At 41.7% G+C, this 17502-nt stretch overlaps 1 protein-coding gene across 2 annotated transcripts in view; it reads right to left on the bottom strand.

Moving 5' to 3' along the window:
- Positions 1–2805: 2805 nt before the first annotated feature.
- Positions 2806–17502, bottom strand: part of IFNLR1 (interferon lambda receptor 1) — a 21585-nt gene continuing 6888 nt past the window's right edge. For both annotated transcript variants that reach the window (XM_074305846.1, XM_074305845.1), the window contains exons 2-7: positions 15066–15189; positions 13632–13816; positions 12065–12207; positions 11054–11213; positions 10803–10924; positions 2806–9580 (exon numbers count right to left, since the gene is read on the bottom strand). In XM_074305846.1, coding sequence (XP_074161947.1) covers positions 8801–9580; positions 10803–10924; positions 11054–11213; positions 12065–12207; positions 13632–13779 — 1353 coding nt within the window. In that variant the 5' untranslated portion in view covers positions 13780–13816; positions 15066–15189 and the 3' untranslated portion in view covers positions 2806–8800. The remainder of the gene's footprint in view (positions 9581–10802; positions 10925–11053; positions 11214–12064; positions 12208–13631; positions 13817–15065; positions 15190–17502) is intronic.

Genomic DNA, 17502 nt, shown 5'->3' with positions numbered 1-17502 from the left:
CATGAAGCTAGCCCAGAGTTGCTCTCCTTGGCAGTCCTCCCCAATTAGGGACATTCCTAGATATCCCAGGCTTCCTTTAGGAACCCATAGTCATTGGTCATGATCTGTTTGTCTAAATCTTTCTCAAACTTGTTTATCTTTTCAGCATGTATTTCCTCTTGTGATCACTTTTCATTACTTGAAAAATAGAGGAAGAATTCCTTTAGTTTCGCTGACTTTGGATTTGGCTGTTGAGTATCTGTCTTTCTTGATCCCTTAATCGTGCACTTATTCAGACACAAGAGGTCTTTTCAACCTTTCCAAAGTGAAGCGCTCTTAGAGTTCAGTCAGGACTATGGAAAGCAAACCCCTCCACCATGGATTTTGTCTAGAACCTCTGGGGACTTACTGGTTGATTTCTAAAAACAAAACACAAAACACAAAACCCTAGCTGCTGATTTCCAAGTGTCCTAGAACACTTTACCAGGAAAAACTCAAATGGGATCATGATGAATTGAACATAACTAAAACGATTGAACAGTAATTCTATATGTATGCATGTGTATGTTTATGTGTGTCTGTGAGTATCTGTGTCTATATTCTACACAGAGACTCATTGCTTTACTGACTGCTATGGAGGTCATCACTAGGAAGAGGCCAGGAGATAATGAGGCACCTGCCCTTGCTCCAGCATCCCTTCTTTAATCTCTATACCCAGTCCTAGCTAGGCAGGAAGAGGGATTCTATCAGTTCGAAGGCAATCTGTTTTCTGAATAGACAAAGATAGATGTTGTTTTGGGACCATCCAGTACAGACAGACCCCAGGGATGCAGGCTGTACAAGGCTCCAGACAATCCTAAAGCCACAGATAAGATAATATGTGCAACTGTCCCCTCACCCCTCATGAATAACAACCCTTTTGAGCTAGGACAAGCCTGCTCAGACCCTAATCTTCCTTGGATTTAATGATCTGGTGACCTGGATGATTGGATTAACCCTGTTATCCCCTAAATCTGGTGGGTCACGTGGGGACAATCAAATCTCTGGCTCCAGCAGAGTTCTCCCCCTCCCCACTTCCTTGCCCCTATATTGTTGCTCCTGCAACAATAAGGAATTTGGCTCCAGCCCTATTCTGACAATTGGTCTAAAGAAGGAAGAAGGCTATCCCAAATGGTAAAGAGGAAACAGAGATTTACATTTGAGGAAGCAGCTACCCATATATTGAAATGTGAATACTGTTCCCTGGTCAGGCTGAGCACTGATTTGTAGATTTTCAAGGCAGGGCCATGACAAGTGGTTTGATTTTCTCCTAATTGTGTCTACAATTTGGGTCATCTTCACCATCATTATCATCACCATCACCATCACCATCACCATCACCATCATCATCATCATTTGGAGAGGACCAAAATGACATCACAAATAGTAAAATGATATGAGTTGTTGGAATACACAGGAGCCACCTGACAGTGGCTGCTGGAGATCCAACCCAGAATGGATCTCCTCTTGGGAGAGGATAATACAAGGAGACTGAGAGGCAGTTGCTGTTCTCTGACCTCTGTGACTGAGAGGCCATTGCATTGTCTAATCTCTTTCCTCTTCCTCTGCCTCCAATTTATCTCATTATTCCCAGTCTGCAACACCTGTGTCGGTAAAGGCTGCCCTGCAGCTCCTTCAGATGCTATGATCCACAGCTGTGGAGGCTCTCAGAGAATTGACCTGTCCCTTAACAGTGGGTGATGTCTTTTAATTTGCCCATAAATTGGATTTAAGTCTTCAGTTATACTCTCTCTTCCAGGGTCCTAGAAGTCCAGTGGCAGGACAGAAGTCAGGGTGAGTGGCGATGGCCCAGAATGCAGTGGATAATTTTGGCATCTTCAATGTGTAACCAAGTTGTATTCAATCCACAGCACCTGCTTCTTCGTGGACATTGGAACACACTGTTCTCATCCACCCATTTCACCAAGGGAAGTCTTCCCATGCTTGGGATAGACACCCCTCCCCCACCCTAGCTCATTGAAGGGTTTCAGGTTCATTGCTTACCCAAAACCTGGTTTAGCCCCCAAAGTGAGCTGGTTTTATGTGGGAGGGAAGCTGAGTATGCTACAGCTTCTTGGAACCACAGGTGAGAGTTGGATACCAGGTGGGTGCCAAAGGTGGATGTAGAAGCCTGAAAAAGGTTCACCATCCCTCATACCAGGGGTGCTAGTCCTCCCTAAACATCCCATACACCCTATTTTGGGTGAGCTACTACTAAGCAGACTGTAGGCACTAGACAATGTCTATCCCCCAAAAGACAGGTTTCATCTGAAAAATGAAAACACATTTTCCACTCAAAATAGACTTTTACTATAAAAACATAACTCTTTATTCAAGGATTTGATATCCCAAGCAGCTTAGAACAAGGACTCATAGATCTGGAGCTGGAAGGGACCTTTGACTTAATTAACCCAATCCCTTCATTTTGAAGATCCAGAGATTAAGTGACTTGCCCAGGGTCATAAAGACAGCAAGGGAGAAGGATCAGTATTTGAACCTGTGCCATTTAGTCCCACAAAATGCTTCATGATTAGAACAGATCGTAATTCTTCCCGTTTTCTCAATGACTCTAAGAAGTGGCCCTCTATTTATTTTTCTCTAACCTTTGGAACTTTGGGTATAATCTCCAGCAGCTTGGAGTTAAAGTTCTTTCTTCCCCAGCAGTTTTTTCAGCCTTTTTTTTTTTTTTTTGGATAAATGACTAAAGTAATTCCCAAGCAGGCAAAAATGATGCTTTACTTTTCTTTCTCTCTCCCTTCCTCCATTCCTTCCTTCCTTTCTCCCTCCCTCTCTCCCTTCCTTTCTTCTTTCCTTCCTTTCTCTCTCCTTCCCTTTCTTTTTCTTTCTTCCTTCCTTTTTCTCTTTCTTTCTTTCATCCTCCTCCTCCTCCTTTTTACTTCTTCTACCTGGCATCTCTCAAAGCCTACTTTAAAAATCACAGAGACTTAGTTGTTGACAATTCTAGACTGTATCATACAAATATACTATTGTAGAACATGATATTCTGAGAACACCGAAGCTGGAATTCATCTTAGAATATAGGATGTCAGAGCTAGAAACCTTAGAACAGAGAATATTTAGAGTTGAAAGGGCCCTTAAAACATATAATGTAATGGGAGGGGCTTTAAGCCCAAAATGTCAGAGTGGGGAGGGAAATGGAATAAGGGGGCTTATATCACTGGATATCAGAGCTGGGAAGGCCTTTAGAACAGAGAATGTCAGAGCTGGGATTAGAATAAAGAATGTTTGAACACTAACAGTACATTTTTTCCCCCCTGAGGCTGGGGTTAAGTGACTTGCCCAGGGTCACACAGCTAGAAGTGTGAAGTGTCTGAGACCTGATTTGAACTCCGGTCCTTCTGAATTCAAGGCTGGTGCTCTATCCACTGCGCCACCTAGCTGCCCCAACAGTACATATTAAATGTAATATATGTGAATTGTTAAAGTTCAAACATATACACATGTAGATATTATGTATATATACATATAGTTCATATATACGTGTATATACACATGTGTATACACACATATATAAATATATATGTATATATATATATATAAGATTTACAAAGCATTGTTCTTGAAATAGTACCATGAAATATGAAATAGCATGAAATATTATGGTGCGAAAATACCCATTTTACAAAGGAGAAATTTCAACATTAGAGTAGTTAAGTTTGGAAGGTATCCAAGGACCTCCACCCCCAGTCCTGAGATTCTTGTTGCAGTTGTTGTTTTCCTTTGTTTTCAAAGGGAATCAGGATATCAGGCAGGTGCTACCATAACATGAATATGAATTAGATTTCATTAAGGACTGTGCAAAGTTACCTGTCTCATTTTCCCCTCCAGAGCCATCTGAATCCAATGGTGAGATATAGATCAGGGTAACAGGAGATGGCCCTGGATGCAATGGGGGACCTTGATCTTTTTAAGCTAACATCTTCAATAGATCTCAGTGTTAAATATTTTGTGCGTCCTGGTCTCCTTGGACAGTTTGCTCAAGTGTACGGACCCCCTTCTCAGAATGCACAAATAAAATACACGGCATTACAAAGAAAATTGAATTCTATATTAAATCAATTCTATATTAATTATTAATACATAATTAAATTATATAATATAGAAATGATTAAATTAAATAATATCTCATTATTTAATTTAATCATTAATAAATTAATCATCAGTTATGATTATCAGCTAAATACATTTGGGTTTTTTAAGTCACACATTTCAAGTTAGCCTCCTGCTCTAATCCAAACTGTCCCTGAGCAGCTGGTCTCCTCTCCAACATTTGAAGCAGGTGCTCTCCAGTCTCTAGCTGAGGACCTCCAATGACATGGAACTCACTACCAGGACTTTATTCTTAAAGCAGATTTGCATGGAAGATAACAAAGGTTTCAAAGGCACATTAGCTGATTTCTTCAATGTACCGAGGGGATCACAGCAGTCTCTGGCATGGAGCTGTAACTCCTGACTTTAGAACATCATCCTAGGGCTGGCACTTATCTCCTCTGTGAACCCAGTCCTCTTTGTTTGATTTTTAAATTCTTATCTTTAGTAAATTAATATTGTGGAAGGGGAAATCACCTACAATTTGCCAGGTGTGGTCTACTCCACCCAAACAAGTTTTAGAATTGCATCTTTGGAGGCTATCTGAGACAATGTTCTGATTTTACAGGGGAAGAAGCTGAGGCAGAGAAGAGCGAAGTGACCAGCCAAAGACACCGAAGAAGGAATAGCACAATTGGGAGTCAAACCAGACTTTTTGTGTTTGTTTGTTTTTTTGAAAGGTAGTTGGGGTTAAGTGACTTGCCTAGGGTCGAATAGCTAGTTTGTTAAGTGTCTTGAGACTGGATTTAAATTCAGATCCTTCAGACTCCTGGGTTAGTGCTCTATTCACTGCACCACCTAGAATCAAGACTTTTAGACTTAACATAAAAAAAATTTCCTCCTGCACCATATTTGTAGGCCCACATGCTCACAGACGTGTGGTAGATAGGGCACTATTTAGTCAGGAAGTCTTGGGTTTAAATCTTGCCTCAGAATTTTACTAGAACTAGCACTAAACCTGGAATCTTAGACTCTAAATACAAGTCTTTCCATTGTCGTTAAAACTTAAATGAGTGGAATCTACAGTCATCCAGAGAGTTAGGAACAGCATCTGGTCAGGGACCAAAGTGACTGAGTTCTGTCCCCTGCCCTTCCCACCCTGAGCTGCTAATACAGTTTGAGGTAGAGGAGACTCCTATTGATCCATGGGATTCTGACCCAATTATCTATGTCTCAATACAAATTTAGTACATTTAGAACCACAAATAACAATAACAAAATAACTTGATTATGAAAAGCTACTGTGGTGGTAGGGAAAGACCAAGACATAAGATTAGAACACAATAATGTGAAAACACAAACAAAGCATCAAATAAAAATGCTAATCAGATCTAAGGTCAGCAAAAATTTCTGGAAGTGTTAAAGAAAGAGACAAGATACAGCAAAATAGCTGTATAAATATGTATACATATATTGTATTTAACATATACTTTAACATATTTAACATGTATTTACCTGCCATCTGGGGGAGAATGGAGGGAAGGAGGGGAAAAGCTGGAACAGAAGGCTTTGCAAGGGTCAATGTTGAAAAAATTACCCATGCATATATCTTGTAAATAAAAAGCTATAATAAATTTTTTTTTTTTTAAAAAAGAGACAAGGATGGTAGAGAAAAATTGGAACAAAAAAAGAGAGTGTTAGAAGAAAAGGATGAAAGGAGAATTAATAGCATGGTAAAAGAAGCATGGTAAAAAAAATGCTGAAGAAAATAACATCTTAAAAATAGAATTGGCATAATGGTAAAAGAGGCATACAAATTTACTAAAGAAAAGAACTTCCGTAAAAGTAAAATGAGTGAAGTGGAAAAAAAAAATACAAAAACTCACTGAAAAAAATAATTCTTTAAAAATTAGAATTGGGGGGGAAGCTAGGTGGTACAGTGGACAGAGCACCAGCCCCGAAATCAGGAGGACCTGAGTTTAAATCTGGCCTCAGACAGTTAACATTTCCTAGATGTGTGACCCTGGACAAGTCACTTAACCCCAATTGCTTCAGCAAAAAAAAAAAAAAAAAAAATTAGAATTGGGAATGTGGGAGCTAATGACTCTGTGAAATTTCAAGAAACAATAAAAACAAAGTCCTAAGTGAAAGAGACAACCAGGGAAACTACATTATGCTTAAATAAAGTAATATTAAAATGAAGAATATTTTCAAAAGTTTCACAGTATTTTTCTGATAAAAGCAAATAATGTATCTGATATTTCGCAAATAACAGAAAACTAGGAATCAAATTTACAAAAAGAGCCATTCCCTAATTGATAATGATCCAAAAAAATGAACAAGCAGTTTTCATAAGAAATCAAAACTATCTGTAGTCATACAAAATAATGCTCTGAATTATGATTGAACAGAGAGAGGCAAATTAAAACAACTCTGAGGTACTACCTCACACCTAACAAAAATGAGAAATAGTGGAAGGGATGAAGGAAAACAGGAACATAAATGAATTGTCAGTGACCTGGTCTAACTATTCTGGAAAACAATCTGGAACATTTCCAAAGGGCTGTAAAACTGTGCATTCCCTTTGATCCAGCAATATCACTACTAGGTCTGTACCTCCGAAGAGATCAAAGAAAAGGGGAAAGAACCTATATGTACACAGATGTTTATAATAGCTCTTTTTGTGGTGGTGAAGAATTATCAATTATGGGAATGCCCACAAAATGGGGAATGACTGAACAAGTTGTAGCATATGATTGTGATGGAATCCTACTGTGCTATAAGAAATGATGAATTATTAGTTTCAGAAAAAACATGGCAAGATCTAGATGTACTAATGCAACATGATGAGAAGAAAAGAAAGATCATTGTGCTCAGTAGCGAGTAATGAAGATCAACAGTGAAAGGTTTGGCTACTCCGATTAAAACAAGGATACAAAACAATTCCGGGACTCTCCCTTGTTTTCCTAATTTGTTTAAAGCATTAGCCTTCATGTCTAACTCATGAACGCTTTTTGGTCTTATTTTGATCTAGGATGTTGGTCATTGCCTAGTTTCTGCCACACTAATTTCCAATTTTTCCCAGCAATTTTTATGAAATAGTGAATTCTTATTCCAAAAATTTGAGTCTTTGGATTTGTCAAACACTAGATTACTAGTCATTGACTATTGTGCAAGACAAATCCAAAGGACTTTTGATGGGAAAAAAAAATGCTATGGGGCAGCTAGGTGGTGCAGTGGATAGAGCACCAGCTCTGCAGGACCTGAGTTCAAATACGATCTCAGACACTTAACACTTCCTAGTTGTGGGACCTTAAGCAAGTCACTTAACTTCAATTGTCTCAGCAAAAAAAAATAAATTAAAAAATGCTCTCTACCTTCAAACAAAGAACTGAAGAATTCTGAGTGTAAATTGAATGTCATATTCTCTCTTTTTCTTCCTCCCTTTACTCTTCCTCCCTTCCTTCCTTCTTTTTTTCTTCCTTCCTTCCTTCCTTCTTTCCTCCCTTCCTCCCTGCTTTCTTTCTTTCTTTCTCTTTTTTTGCATTATAGTTAATATACAAATGTATGTTGCATGATGTTACAAATATAATTGATATAGTATTTGCTTCTCAATAGGGAAGAAGCAGGAGGGAGAAATTCAAACTTTAAGAAGAAAAGGATTTTTAAAAAATAAATAATAAATCATATATATACATATACACACACACACACACACACACACACACACACACACACACATATACACACACACAAATAAAACCAAACCCTCCCAACAACACCAAGACCCCCTCACATTTCCATTGGGCATGTAAGATTTACAAAGCACTCTCCTCACTATGTTCATAGTCATTCTGGCATGGCCTGTGTTTCAGTAGCCTGTGGTGAACGGTCCTTGCATAGGCTGCCCCCATGCCCCTTGCTCTGCCTCTTGGAATTCTCAGACTCCACCAAAGCACAGTTCAGACTCCATCCACCATAAGTGTAAACATGCTTGCCATATGTGTTCTATGTATCCACCATCAAAATGAAAACTCTTTGAGATCTGAGACTTCCATTTTTGTCTTTACATCTCCAATACTTGGTGTGGCACTTTGCATAAAAAACAAAAACAAAAACAAAAACAAAAAACTATACCCTTGAATAGTTGTTGAATTAAATTGAATTCTGTTGATCAGAAAACTGAGTCTCCAAAGGTGATTTGCCTAGGACTTCACAGACTCCCAGTGACCAGAACTTTGATGTTCTTGCTTCAGATCCAGATGTCTTTTCTCTGTAGCATGAGGTGTCTGTGAGCCTCAGTTTCCTTCTCTGTCAAATGAAAAAACTGAGCAATTACCTTTAAATATTGAGCACCAGATTATAGATCTTAGTCTGAAAGCAGGTAGGGACCCTAAAAGTCATCTAGTCCAACCACATTCCTCCTTATTTTACAGATGAGGAAACTGGGGCCCACTGGGGCCTTGCCAAGAGCACACAGATGGTGACATTGTTGGGCTTTGAATGCAGGTCCATTTGGATATTTTCCTTCCCACTTAACACAACTGAAAATTTATTTTCCAGAATGGGTTCAGAAGCAGTCTGGTTATCTCACAAATACTGAAGAGTTGATCTTGAGAGTTTTTTGAAGTATTCAGTGGCCCCTCAGGACCTGGGAGAAGCTGAGGAAAAATTCTGAAGGAGGTCAAGACTGAGAGAGGTTCTTTGGCAACTAGAGAGAGTGGTGACCAATTCAACGAAGCCTATAGGGTATATGTTGGTAATCTGTGACCTTAGATCTCTTGGGATACTCACTCCAGAGGCCCTCCACCTCATTGCCATCAACCATTTCCTCTTCCTCCTCCTCCTCCTCTTCCCCTTCCATAAAACAATCCCTCTCTTCCTTAGATCCATCCTGGGCTCCTCTGTCCATGATAATTATCAAGGAATTCAGAGAAACCAGAGGCACTTCAGGGAGGATCACTAGCTCAGGTGAGGAGGGCTCCAAAGAGTCCCTGGAATACAAACTATCCTCTGAAAGGTCTTTGACAACCTTTGACTCCTTCAGGAATGTGGGGGAAGGCAGAGATAGGTGAGCCCCACCAAGGTCAGCATCCATCAAACAGCTCATGCTATCTGATTCTCCCCAGAAAGAGTCAGACACATTTCCACTGTCTGAAGTGTCCATAACTGGAGAGAAATCACTCCCCGGATGATGGGTCAGGGACCCTGCAGATTGTAAACTGTGCGTGTGTCTCTCTGCTTCCTTCGTTCCAGTCAGCAAGTCCTTTAGGGGAGCAACTCCAAGGTAAGGTTCAAAGGTTCCACTGTCATCCTCAGATTCTTCCTCTTCACTTTTATCCTCAGGCTCATGGCCCTCCACTTCTGATGGCTGTGGGATGCCTGGACTCCTGAATCCTGTGTATGGTCTTCTTCCCTGCCTTAAATTATTCTTAGGGCAGATGGACAAGTTGCTGGACTCTTGTTCGTTCAGGTTCAAGGTTTTCACAGGGCATGTGAATCCAGAAAAGTCCTAGTTTAGGGTAAAGAGAAGAGGGTTTCAGTTTGACCAATTCGATTTTTCCCAGGTATCTAACTTCTTGTCCCAGTATGTCCACATATATCTTGAGTGAATCAGATCTCTCTTTGATCTCATTCTCTCTTATTCCTGGAGCAAAGGAGACTAGATGTCCCCTTCAAAAGCCTAATTCCAGGGTTCTATTTTCTAAATGCTCTTCTATAATCTCTGACCCCTTCAAGAACATGGATGATGTCATTCTTGATCAAATAGCTGATCAAATTCTCCTCCAAAAAGCCACCAAATTCCCCTCAACTCTTTGGATACTCTTCAGTAGCCATAGCCACAGTATAACCAAATACCACTAATATACCTTCCAAATAAATTTTAAAAAAATCAGGCCTAAAAAAGCATTATTTAAAATTACAATAATTGTACAACCTAAACTCCCACTAGCTACATTTCCATTGTCTGAAGTGTCCATAACTGGGAAGCAATCCCTGAATGATGTATAACTCTGACCTCCTGGGTTCTAAGGGGCCTCCCAGCCCTGACATCCTGCATTCTAAGGGCCCTCCCAGCTCTGACCTCCTGGGTTCTAAGGGCCCTCCCAACTCTGACATCCCAGGTTCTAAGGGCCCTCCCAACCTTGACCTCCTGGGTTCTAAGGGGCCTCCCAGCCCTGACCTCCTGGGTTCTAAGGGCCCTCCCAGCCTTGACCTCCTGGGTTCTAAGGGGCCTCCCAGCCCTGACCTCCTGGGTTCTAAAGGCCCTCCCAACCTTGACCTCCTGGGTTCTAAGGGCCCTCCCAGCCCTGACCTCCTAGGTTTTAAGGGCCCTCCCAGCCTTGACCTCCTAGGTTCTAAGGGGCCTCCCAGCCCTGACCTCCTGGGTTCTAAAGGCCCTCCCAACCTTGACCTCCTGGGTTCTAAGGGCCCTCCCAACCTTGACCTCCTGGGTTCTAAGGGCCCTCTCAGTTCTGACAACCTGGGTTCTAAAGGCCCTCCCAGCTCTGACATCCTGGGTTCCAATATTTCGCCCATCTCTGACATGCTAGGATTCCAAGAAATGAAATAGTAATGTATGACTTTTAAAATAAACTGGCTGCAAACAAGGGCAGAGGCACATGTTCTGGGGCCTTCCTGATGGTCCTCATTATATGTAGCCAGACCATCTCTGTCCCTAGCCTGAGTCTGGCTTGAAGTTCCCTCTTCTTCTCTAGCCATCTTTGACATACCAGGCTTAGAGGCATCTTTGCCTGCTGGAAATAGATGTTCTTCAGGCAGCACATCCAGGACAGAAAGATAATAACAGCCAGGAAGAACAGCAGCAACAATGCCTGCATCCTCAGTTGGGTTCCTGGGAGAGAAAACAGCGAGAGTCTTCTGTCTTTTGGATGTTCCAAGAGACCTGTGGGAAAATCTTTACTTTTTGTCCCATTTATGCCACCTGCCTCCAGCCCAAAGGCCTCTCCCTTTTAGGTCTCACCTGGGGTGTCCAGCAGGAAACAGCTTGGTTGGGAGAAGTTGCTGTACTTGGGGGTGATTAATAAATAGAGTGTCCGTGCGCTCAGACAATAGCACCCAGTGGAATTTGAGGGAAGCCTGATCTTCATCTCCGTCCCATGAAGCGTGGCCTGGGAACTCGTCTGTCCAGAAAAAGGAGAGGGGAAAGCCAGAGTGATTACAGTGGGACTGACTTCTTTTGCAGCTTTAGAAGAGTGCCTGATTTTAGAGAAGTGTATTTATTCTGTTATGGACCCGTTTAGTCTGGGAAACTTTTGGGGAGTCCAGGTCAAAATGTCAAATAAGCAGCTGGTGCTATGGCAATGAAGCCAGGGAGAGACACAGAGGCTAGATATCGGGAGTCATCAGCACTGAAGTGATATTAAATCCATGAGAGCTGATGCAGTCACAGAGAGAGGGAAGAGGGAGATGGGAAAAGACCAGGGCAGAATTTTGGGACTCGCATAGTTAATATAGATGATGATGATAATAGAGCAAAGGTGGAGGGCTATGGGCCTAAAATGTTGTATACTGGGGCAGCTAGGTGGCATAGAGCACCAGCCTTGAAGTCAGGAGGACCTGAATTCAAATCCAGCCTCAGATACTTAACACTTCCTGGCTGTGTGACCCGGGGCAAGTCATTTAACCCAAACTGCCTCAGCCAAAGAAAAATATTGCATAAAAAAAAGTTAAACTCAATTGTTATGTTGGAGGTTTTTCACAAACACATGCTTTTCTCTCAGTCTTTTTTATTCTTTATTATATGGGATGGCTCCCTTGCCAAGGGAGGGAGGAATAATATATTTGGAAACAAAGGTGATGTAAAAAACGAAAATATAGCAGTAATATTTTAAAAATAAAGGCTGGGCTTTACCACAAATGAAGAAAATGAGACCGAGACTGGTTTGGCAGGGGGATGGCGCCAGGGGTGGGGTGGGAGTGGTGGTAGGCAGAGTGTGTAGAAGGGAGTGTTGCTCACAGCTATGTTCTTTACCTTGTTTGGGCTCCCCTCCTTCCAGAATTCCACCTCATATTTCAGGTTCATGGGGCCTACACAAGGGGGCAACTCATAGGTAGCATTGATGCTTAAGGTCTCCTTGTTCCGTATCCAGGTCAGTGTGGGTGGGGCTGGTTCCACTGTGATGTACAGAGCAGGTCAGTCAGTAGGAATAGGGAGTAATTGGGGGGGGGCTCCTCCAAGGTTATCTTATGTGTCTCTCTAGGGAGCAGAGTTCCTTATCTAAGCTGGAAAGACATCACCTTCTCTCCTCTGCAAAGCTATGACTTCCCTCCTTCCTGTTTCAGCCCTCCCTATTAAGAAACCACTGGAAAAAGGTCGCTGCATTTGAAGTTGGCGGATGTGGGCTTGATTTTCTGGAGGGAGAGGATGGGGTAGGGGAAGGATGCCAGGTGGAAACCAAGAAAGTCTCCTTGTAGGAGATGACCTCCACTGAGGCTGAAGGGAACTAGAAATTGTGGAAGGCAGAGGTGAGGACCTCTTTTGGACCTACTTTGGTCAAGACAATGAACCCCCATGATTCCAAAAGATTTTTGATGAAACACACTACCTATACCTGGACAGGTAGATGACAGATTCAGGGTACAGAATGAAAGATAGGTTTTATCGTGTAAAACTATGGAAAAAATTGATGGACTAAGGTCCCCCCCCTTTCCACCAACTGCTAATGCCTCCCCTTTGCAATTAACTTCTTTTTTTTTTTTTGTCCTGTTGTCTCTCCAAATAGAATATGAGAGAAAAGACTGTTTTTGTCTTTCTTTGTACCCTCAGTCCTTGACACTGTGCCTTGCCCATAGATGATGCTTAAAAAATGCTTGTTCAGGGGCAGCTAGGTAGCGCAATGGATGGAGCACCAGCCCTGAAATCAGGATGATCTGAGTTAAAATCTAGTCTCAGATACTTAACACTTCCTAGCTGTGTGACCCAGGGCAAGTCACTTAACCCCAATTGCCTCAGGAAAAAAAATGCTTGTTCACTCATGGACTGATCCCCAAGACTTGGTAAATGATTTTGTATTGGGATAAGGAATGAGGAAAAGTTAGGGATGGCTCTGAGGTTTTGAACCTGGTTAATGGACAGAAATGGGGAAATGAGGAAGACAACAGGGAGGAAAAAGGAGGTTGGTTCCTATCTATGCAAATAACCATTTGAGGGCCTTGCCACCATTTGACTCCCAGAGAAATAGTCATGACAACTGAATACACATTACACTATTATCACTAATGTGTCAAGTGCCTCTGAGACTGCAGGAGAGTGAGCTCCCTCTGCTAATAATCTCTTGTTTTAGGGTTTCCTGAGACTGAGATTGATTGTCCATAGCTGCAAAATCAATAATGGATTTGAATCCAGGTCTTCCTAATTATTAACTCAGCATTGAAGCTATGACCTCAAATTATCTCTTTAAAAAAATCAATACTATCCTATAGTGTTTATCTATGATTTTTAAATTATGGAATTTTTTAAAATAAGGGGAGCCATTATTGTCCCCCTTCTTCTTACTTTCCCCCTATCATGACCCCCATGAAGAGGAAGACAAACTTACCATCAAATAAATAATCCAAGTACTTGGGAGATTCTGCCCACAGGGAGGGAGTCCCAGAAGCCACTGCCCTGACTCGGCCCTTATATTTGATGTGTACACTCTGATGCTTCAGGCAGGTGAGGTCACATTCCTGCATGGTAATCCCCATACAGTGTTTGACCTTTCTCCAACGCTCATTTTCAAAGCTTAGGAAAGAACAAAGATTGGTGGGTCTGGAATTAGGAGACAATTCGTTTTATAGAGGAGGAAACTGAGTCTCAGAGAGGTAACACAGTCATAAAAGGCAGCTAACATAGGTAAAAGTGGCCATATTCTCCACCCCATCTCACCTCCTTCTGTCTCCTGATGAGCAATTTCTTGGCTCACATAATCACTCCTCCCCATAATCACTCACAGGCCATCAAGTAATTCCTGTAAGTCTGAGAACCTTTTTGAAACTTGTTTCCACATCCATACGACACAAATCACGATGCCTGCAGTGCCCGCCTTGCCGATTGTGGTGAAAACAGGGTTTTGTAAACCTAAAATGACTAGGAATAGGACCTGTTGTCCATGGCCCAGCTCAGTCTCCTTGGGGGGACTCCCAGAAGCATAGGAGTTCACAACTGCAGAGCTCTCAGCCGTGAATGGTTGGGCTGGATGGGATCATGGACTAACCCATCCACTTTCATGATTATATCACAGACTGAGAGCTGGAAGGATCCTCCTCTTTTATAAGCCCAGAGGAAGCAGCTTGCCTGCTATATAACGGATAGTCAGTATCCGAAGCAGGGTTTGAACCAAGACTGCTAATCCTTAGGATGTTGTTCCTTGCATTGAACTGAAATTCTCCTCTTTATAACTGACCCTACACCCCGTTCTCCCCTGCTTTAGTTCTCTTGGAACAAAGCTTTTCTATGTGACCACCTCTTGTACTTGCACCTTTAAGTGTTCTCCTTCCTCACCGAAGCATCCCTTTTATTTTCTCTACCCTGTCCTTGCAGGGCTCACTCCAGCATTTGGTCTAGTAGATATTTAATAAAGGTTTGTTGATTGACAAGTGGACTGTTCTCCAGGCCTTTCACAATCCTAGCTGCCTTCCTCTGTCTCATTTACACAGGCTGTGAGATAGAGTAGTGTGTTAACAGTACTGGCTCTGGAAAACCTTCCTGGGCAAAGCGCTTAACTTTCTAGACTCAATTTTCCCATATGTAAAATTAAAGAGTTGAAGTAAGGTCCCTACCAATGCACAATTTATGGCCTTAATTCTGTGACCTTTTGGAGAGCAAAATTACCCCCAGAGGGCTGGATTTTACTGAATACTTAATGTTAGTATTTGGTAATATTACTTCCACTGCAGTCTCTCCATACACCTTCCCATAATTCCTCCAGAACCCTTCCCCCTCCAACCCTCTTCTCTATCCACCTTCCCTCGAGCCAGAAACCTTTACCAACCTCTGATACCTCACTTCATAAGTCACATTGAGAGGATAGTTGGGTCCTGGGTGCCATGTCAAGTATACACTGAAGTTGCGGAAAAGGAGAGTCACATTTTGTGGACGGGCCAAATTTGGGCTTCCTGTAGGATTAGAAAGAAAGGTTGTCTGAAACCCTAATTTAGAGCTTTCCCATCACTACTTCCAGACTCTTCCTCTACCAGTAGCATTTCTTCCTTCATTCAGCCCTATCCAACTCTTCATGACGTTTTTTAGAGTTTCCTTTGACAAAGATACTAAAGACAGTATATTGCAGAAGATTTGGATTGGACTGCTGGTTCAGACACTTACTACCTGTGTTTGAGTATCAACTTCCTCCCAGACTCTCAGGCTCACAATCTAGATGTCATCATTGACATGTCACACAGCCAATCAGTTGCCAGTTCTACCTTTTGCCCACTCTACCTTCACTAACCTCTCTTGTAAATGCCTCCTCTTCTTGGACACTGCTGCCATCTTGGTACAGGTCCTCATCAATTAATTCATTCCTAGATTATTGAAATAGGCTGTTGGTGGGTCTCCCTATCTTAGGCCTCTCCTTGACACAGCCTATCTTCCCCTTAGTTGCCAAAATAAGCCTCCTAAAGTACAAGTTTGACCAGGTTCTACTTCTAGTGGACCCCTGAATGGCAGACAATTCCAGTGTTGCTGAAGAAACAGGGAATTTGGGGATGGGGGAGCCAGAGACTGAGGCTGCTTCCTCCTCCATCCTCAAACCCCATTCAATAGATTCCTGAACATCTAAATCCTTTCCTGTTCTAAATCTAAGATCCTCTGAACTCTAAAGTTCCTTTATCCAATCTTGATCTTTTATCATCTCATCTCTCCCTACATCTTGGACCTTTTCTCTCATTCTTTGTCTTCATTGTGTTCATTATGGCTCTTACTGTCTCCCTTCTTTCCCAGGCCATTACCTTACTTCCCTTCTCAATTTCAATGAGTTATGTCCTTGTTTTATTACTTGCTTCTCATGTCTTCCCAAAACTCAAGCCGGGATTACCTCACCAGAATCCTCCTTGGTTTTTATATTGTGTACTGTTGAACAAAGTTGGAGGAAGTCACAAAACCAAGATGACTAAATCCCCTACAAATCTGTAACTGAATCTCAGCTAAGCCATCCTTGAAGTGAGGGAAATCTTCTATTCCTCCCTAATCAATTCTCTTTCCCATTTTCAACACTGACTCGTTTGAACCTCCTTATCCCTCCTCAGACTTCCTTTATCATATCCCAGTCCCTTAGCTGAGGAATTCGAAGGTCTTCTCCTTTCTAATATTACCTTCCATTTCTTCTTTATATCCTGCATATTCCTATTTACAGGTCTCCCACATTTGAATGTAAGCTCTTTTAAGGGAGGGACTTATTTTCTTTTTGTGTGTGTGTGTGTTTTCTTTTTAATCTTAATGTTTAGTACAATGCCTGGAACAAAACAAACACTTAACAAATGCTTGCTGATTAAATATTTGACAGAACCTCAATTTCTCCATCTGTAAAATGTGGGTTTCTGACTGAGTGGCCTCTGAGGTGTCTTCCAGATTTAAATCTAGCTGGATCCCTATGATAAAATAGAAATTCAAAGAATTCTGGTTAGTTCTGGTCATGTGGCATTGTCCCCAGGTGAGTTTGGGGTCCCTTTCTTCATGAGATCTCTGATCCTATATACCTTCTACGGCGTCTTTCTCTAATCTTTTACCAATTCAATTCTATAGTATCGGGAAAGCATAATAGAAGCCTCTGAAAGCCGACTTGGACTCAGTGGAGAGAAGCATTAACAATGAATTACACAACAAATGTTTTTTCTGGGAAGTATGGGCACACCTTTCAGCTGTAATTTTTCAGTGACAATTTCTAGCTCAAAGCATTTAAATATTTATTGTAAAATCATAATAGAAACAGAAACTGAATTGGAAAGGGCCATAAGAACTCTTTAGTACAGTTTCCTTATTAGAAGGCATTGTGGTATTAAGGAAAAAGGGATGGGTTTGTAGTCAAATGATCACCTGTGGAATCCAAGATATGTCAGTGGACCTCCTTGGCCTTCATTGTTCTCATGAGAATACGGGGTAGAGGTCTCTAAGCTGCTTTGTGACAGATGAGGAAACTGAGGTACAGAAAGGGAAAAAATGACTTGCTCAAAGTCACATGGCTGGCTAATCAAGTGGCCGGATCTTAAGTCTCCACAGTTTATTTCCTGATGCTTCAATTTTCTGATCTGTCAAACAGTGATGACATTTCTTATACTTTTTACGTCCACGACTCTTTTGAGGAAAATGCTCCCGAAGCATTTTCGTGATGGTATTTTTTGTGAGTTGTAACTGTAACTCTTAGAAGAAGCTTTCAGGCACTCAGGTGGATAAAGCTCCACACAGATAAGTCTGGGTATGTCTCACTGTGGGCC

The sequence above is a fragment of the Sminthopsis crassicaudata genome, chromosome 3, assembly GCF_048593235.1.
Source record: "Sminthopsis crassicaudata isolate SCR6 chromosome 3, ASM4859323v1, whole genome shotgun sequence".
NCBI classification, from domain to species: domain Eukaryota; kingdom Metazoa; phylum Chordata; class Mammalia; order Dasyuromorphia; family Dasyuridae; genus Sminthopsis; species Sminthopsis crassicaudata.
The sequence above is the reverse complement of the archived record's forward strand: the minus strand, read 5'-3'. Positions and strand labels throughout refer to the sequence as shown.